This window comes from Vigna unguiculata, chromosome 6, assembly GCF_004118075.2.
Source record: "Vigna unguiculata cultivar IT97K-499-35 chromosome 6, ASM411807v1, whole genome shotgun sequence".
NCBI classification, from domain to species: Eukaryota; Viridiplantae; Streptophyta; class Magnoliopsida; order Fabales; family Fabaceae; genus Vigna; species Vigna unguiculata.
The window spans coordinates 22003760-22008997 of NC_040284.1; the positions used below are offsets into that span (position 1 = coordinate 22003760).

Consider the following 5238-nt stretch of genomic DNA (forward strand, 5'->3'; position numbering starts at 1 on the left):
TTCAATAATACTCTTTTCAATTTCCACCACCTATGGGTTACGCTCCCTATATTTCATGTCTGCATCTTCAACCCCTTCTAATTTCTTTATTTGTTGTGATTTGTGGTTTTACTATCATCAAAGTCTTCAAAAATCACATAATTCAGAAGCCTAAACTGCCTCCAGGTCCTAAACCCTGGCCTATACTTGGTAACCTTCCTGAAATGCTTTCAAACAAACCTGTTTTTCAATGGATTCACAACCTCATGCAAGATATGAACACTGAAATTGCATGCATTCGTCTAGGAAATGTCCATGTAATCCCTGTCACATGTCCCTCCATCGCTAATGAGTTTTTGAGAAAGCATGATGCTGAGTTTGCATCAAGACCACTAACAATGGCCACTGATATCATATCCAGTGGTTATGTGACCATAGCTATTGTACCCTTTGGGGAGCAATGGAAGAAAATGAGGAGAATCTTCGTCAACGACTTGTTCTCCCCTCTCAGGCACCACTCATTCCAACACAAAAGGAACGAAGAAGCTGATAACATCATGTTTTATGTCTACAACAGATGCAACAATGTGAACGATAAGGGCCTCGTGAATGTGAGGGATGTTACACAACACTATTGCTGCAATGTGACGAGAAAAATGATTTTTAACACAAGGTACTTTGGAAAGGGTAGGGTGGATGGAGGGCCAGGGCCAGAGGAAGTAGAACAAGTGAATACCATTTTCACATTGCTTAAACATGTTTATGCATTTTCTGTTTCTGATTATGTGGCGTGGTTGAGGGCTTTTGATTTGGATGGGCACAAGAGGAAGGTGAAGGAAGGAATGAGAAGGATGGAGAAGTATCATGATCCGATGATTGAAGAGAGAATGAAGCAATGGAAGAATGGAGCAAAGAGCGTTGAAGAAGACTTGTTGGATGTTCTCATATCACTCAAAGACGACAACAATAATCCTACTTTGACAATCAAGGAAATCAAGGCGCTTACTATAGTAATTTATCACTCCACTCCACTCCTTATTACTATTTTCTAGATTTACTAAATAATTTATTTTAGAAATAAAGAATTTTTTTGCCTTTTTTTAATCGAAAAATATTATATAATTATTATTCTAAGGATAATGATATTTTGATCTATTTTTAATCCATCACTCTGATTATCTTTCAATTATCAATTTTGATTTTTTTAATAATGTAATACGATGATCTAAGAGCGATTGAAATGGTAAATCAAAAATGAATTAAAGTATCTTTATCCTAAATGTTATTTATTTATTATTTATTGAGAACAAAATAATATTTAATTTATAAGCATTTATTATGCAGGAACTAATGCTTGGAGGTGCAGACAATCCATCTAATGCAGTTGAATGTACCCTTGCAGAAATGGTAAATCAACCCCATATACTTCAACAAGCTATTGATGAAGTAGACAAGGTTGTAGGTAAGCAAAGAATGGTACAAGAATCAGATATTCCAAATCTCAATTATTTAAAGGCTTGTTTGAGAGAAGCTTTTCGCCTTCATCCTGTGGTACCGTTTAATCCTCCCCATGTCTCAAGCAATGACACAATGGTGGCAAACTATTTTATTCCAAAGGGTAGTCATGTACTACTAAGCAGACATGGACTTGGAAAAAACCCTAAAGTGTGGAGTGAACCTCACAAGTTCATACCTGAACGTCATCAAAAGAGTGATGGATCTATGCTTGTTTTGTCAGAACCAGATTTGAAGTTCGTATCATTTGGCACAGGAAGAAGAGGTTGTCCTGCAGTCATACTTGGGTCCACCATGACTGTGATGTTATTGGCCAGGTTGATCCATGCATTTTCCTGGAGTGCACCACCAAATTTATCAAGTATCAACACTCTTAAATCTGATAAGGGTGGTATGCTTGTTGAACCACTTGTGTTAGAAGCCAAACCAAGATTAGCATCAGAGTTGTATTACAATTAAATAAGTAATAAGAATTTAAATCCATGCAACTTAAAGTTGTGTGTGCTTTACTTTTTTTTTTTTTTAAATAAAGATTAAGAAAATTGTAAACATAATGGAATTTCTCCATATGATGAAGAAAACGGAGAAAAGACTGAATATTAATTATTATTGTTGTTACCCTTTAGTGAGAGACATAGATACATATATATACTGAGAGAAAACAGTATGTGAAACGGTTCAATATCAAAAATAGAAAACTTAAGAAATAGAAAACCAATAGCCCTTCTCAAGTTCCACTAAAGATATCTATCATCCCGATCTTGAAGACACCATTTTTTAACAATCCATACTCGAGAGGTTTGGTAAGAACATCGACAACCTGATGAGCATTGTTTATAGTAAGCCTTTGAAACAACTTAGCTGTATACATATTTTCTGTACATAGGTTGAAATAATCCAAGTGCTTCATTATATATATATATATATATATATATATATATATATATATATATATATATATATATATATATATATATATATATATATATTCTGTAAACGGTAGAGGTGGAAATTCAGGCCGACCCGACTCGTTTAGGCCCAGTCCATCCCACATTTTCAGTACGGGCTGAAAAGTCTGGTCCATCCCGCATAAGTGCGATCCCGCAGGCCAGCCTGTTTTTTTGAAAAAAGAAATCTTATCATAAAGCTTCAATATTCAACAAATCGTGAAATTTTAACAAGTTCACAAAATTAAATTAAGACTTTAGGGAGTTAGATGATAAATTAATAATTCAACATTTTCATCATATTCATATTCGTACTTTGACATACATGATGTGTTCTTCAAATTTTAGGACATTCAAAAATACATAATGCTTGTCTTTTCCAGTCATACAAGAATTTGGAACTTTCATACAAAAGTCTAAAAGGAAAGTAATCGATATGCACAAGTGAAATTTTTTTTTTATGCAGACCAACGGGCCGGTGTGTGCGGGTGGTGGACTTTTATGGGCCAAACTTCTACAGGTCAACAAGCTCGATATTACAGCTCGCCCCTTGTTGTTGTGACGGACCTGCGGACTGGCCCGCCGAACCAAATTCACATTGCTACCCCTAATTAGGGATGACAACGGGACAGGGTGGGGCGAGGACGAATTCGCTATCCCATACCCATTCCCGTAGAAAAAATTCATCCTCATACCCAAATACAATGAGTATCAAACTTTTGTCTCATCTTCATCACCACCGGGTAACGGGTATAATCTCGTACCCATACCTGTACCCATTTTCTTACTACTTCAATATTAATTTTAATTAATTTTTATAAAGTAATAAAAAATTACAATAAAGAAAACATAATATTATCAAATATTCAATATTAGGAGAATGATTGTTTCTTCGATATCAAAGAACTTTGAAATAAATTATAATTGTTTACATTTTAGATTAAAATACCAAATAAAATTTCATGAGAACCAAAATATTTATTAAATTTGTAAACATTAATGAAACCTTGATAAAATTTAAAAATATTTAAAATATATATATATATATATATATATATATATATATAAGGAAAACAAATATTCAAACTAAAATATGTTTTAAATGTTTGTTTACTTCAATTTTTTAAATTCTAATAAAAGTTATAATACATCACTTGATAAAAAGGATGCAAAGAACAAATAATAAGCATAATAATAAAATTGTAATATTGTATTGTATCTTTTGAACTCTAATATATGTTGGATGGTGATAAAAAATATTCATGACAATTACATTACATTTTTATATTGTAGTAAATAAAAGTTATTTATACAATTATATTAAAAAATTACAATATGATTGATAATGAGTTAGAAAATAAAAATTATATAAAATATATCGAAATAGTATTCTACATGATGAAAATAAACAACAAATAAAAATATTAAAAAAATTAACAAATGTTTAGAAATAATTTGAGAGACTACTGAAAGAAACTGCACAAAGGAAAATAAATGTATAAATAAGGGTATGATAAGATGAAAAATACCTTAGAAATCTATGAAAACTTTTTAAATATCACATATATATTCAATGGTTGAAAAATAACAAAAATTGTTTTAATAAAACAAAAGAGTTCTTCAAATGAAACAAAAATTAATAATAATAAGTAAATAATGTTTTTTTATATTACCTAATAAATGAAAGTTTTGTGCTATTAAATGTAAGGACCCACTAACCCCCTCTCCATACACCTCCTCTTCTTCCCCAACTTCTCTCACAAAACCACACTACACCTCACTGTTCTTCCCTCCCTCTAAACAGTCGCCCCGTCTCTCTCTCAAGCAAAACTCAATTTCGTTTCCCTTTCTAATCACTTCCCCTCTGTTACAGCTGCTGCTACCCAGAACCAGGCAAAAAAAACTCCTCCTCTAGCTGAGTCATCCTTCCCTTCCGGTAAGTCAAATCCAATTTTTCCTTAATTTTCTTCAATTCGGGAATTTTGGAGTTTAATACCTACCCAAAACCGAATTAGAGTCTTGTACTCACCTAGAATTTTCGAATTTCAGCCCCCTTAGGTTGAGGATTTGAGGTGCCCTTGTGTTAGAGCCTTGCTTGTGGTGTTTTTTTTTTAAGGTAAGGGAAGCTAACCGATACTTTTCCATTTGAGCTGTAAATTTATGTTTTGTATGAGATTGGTGTGCTGAATTGATTTATTGAAAGGCTTGTATGAGTGTATGATCATGGTTGCCTTGAATTTGCGTTCTTGCATGTGAAAACAGTGGGATGATCTGTTATTTTCGCCTAGGCGGGCGGTTCTCGCCTAAGCGAGACTATCAGAAGACTCACCTCTGATACTAAGCGAGATCTCGCCTAGGCGAGCTGGAGTCGCTTGAGCGAGACACACTCTCGTCTAAGCGAGCCAGTTTAGCCTGAGTGAGAGTTCGCCCAGTTTTTAATCCTTGCCACTGTTTGATGTCTCGCCTAGGCGAGGTAGCCTCGCCTAAGCGAGATAGCTTCTCGCCTGGGCTAGATTGCCTAGCTTAAGCGAGATTCACTATAGTGGAAATACATCAACTTCTGTTTTAAAGGAAAAAAACGACATGTTTTACTATGATTCTATGCAAGGAAGCTTTTATATGCTTGATAGGTCATTATTTATTGAATTGTGTGATGAGATTTGAAGAGTATGAGTATATAGTGTGATGGTTGGAATGGAATTTCAAGGGAAGTTCATGTGAGTTGTTAGAGGGTAAGGGCGTGCGGAATCCATATTGATTGGTATCCTGAAACTCCAATAATCATTTGCGCTCAGAT

At 34.0% G+C, this 5238-nt stretch overlaps 1 protein-coding gene across 1 annotated transcript; it reads left to right on the forward strand.

The window, feature by feature from the left end:
- LOC114188531 (isoleucine N-monooxygenase 1-like) lies at positions 1-1953 on the forward strand. The gene is made up of 2 exons (XM_028077103.1): positions 1-989; positions 1324-1953. The coding sequence occupies exons 1-2, from the start codon at positions 33-35 to the stop codon at positions 1951-1953; spliced, it is 1587 nt and encodes a 528-aa protein (XP_027932904.1). The 5' UTR covers positions 1-32.
- The last annotated feature ends 3285 nt before the right edge of the window (positions 1954-5238 follow it).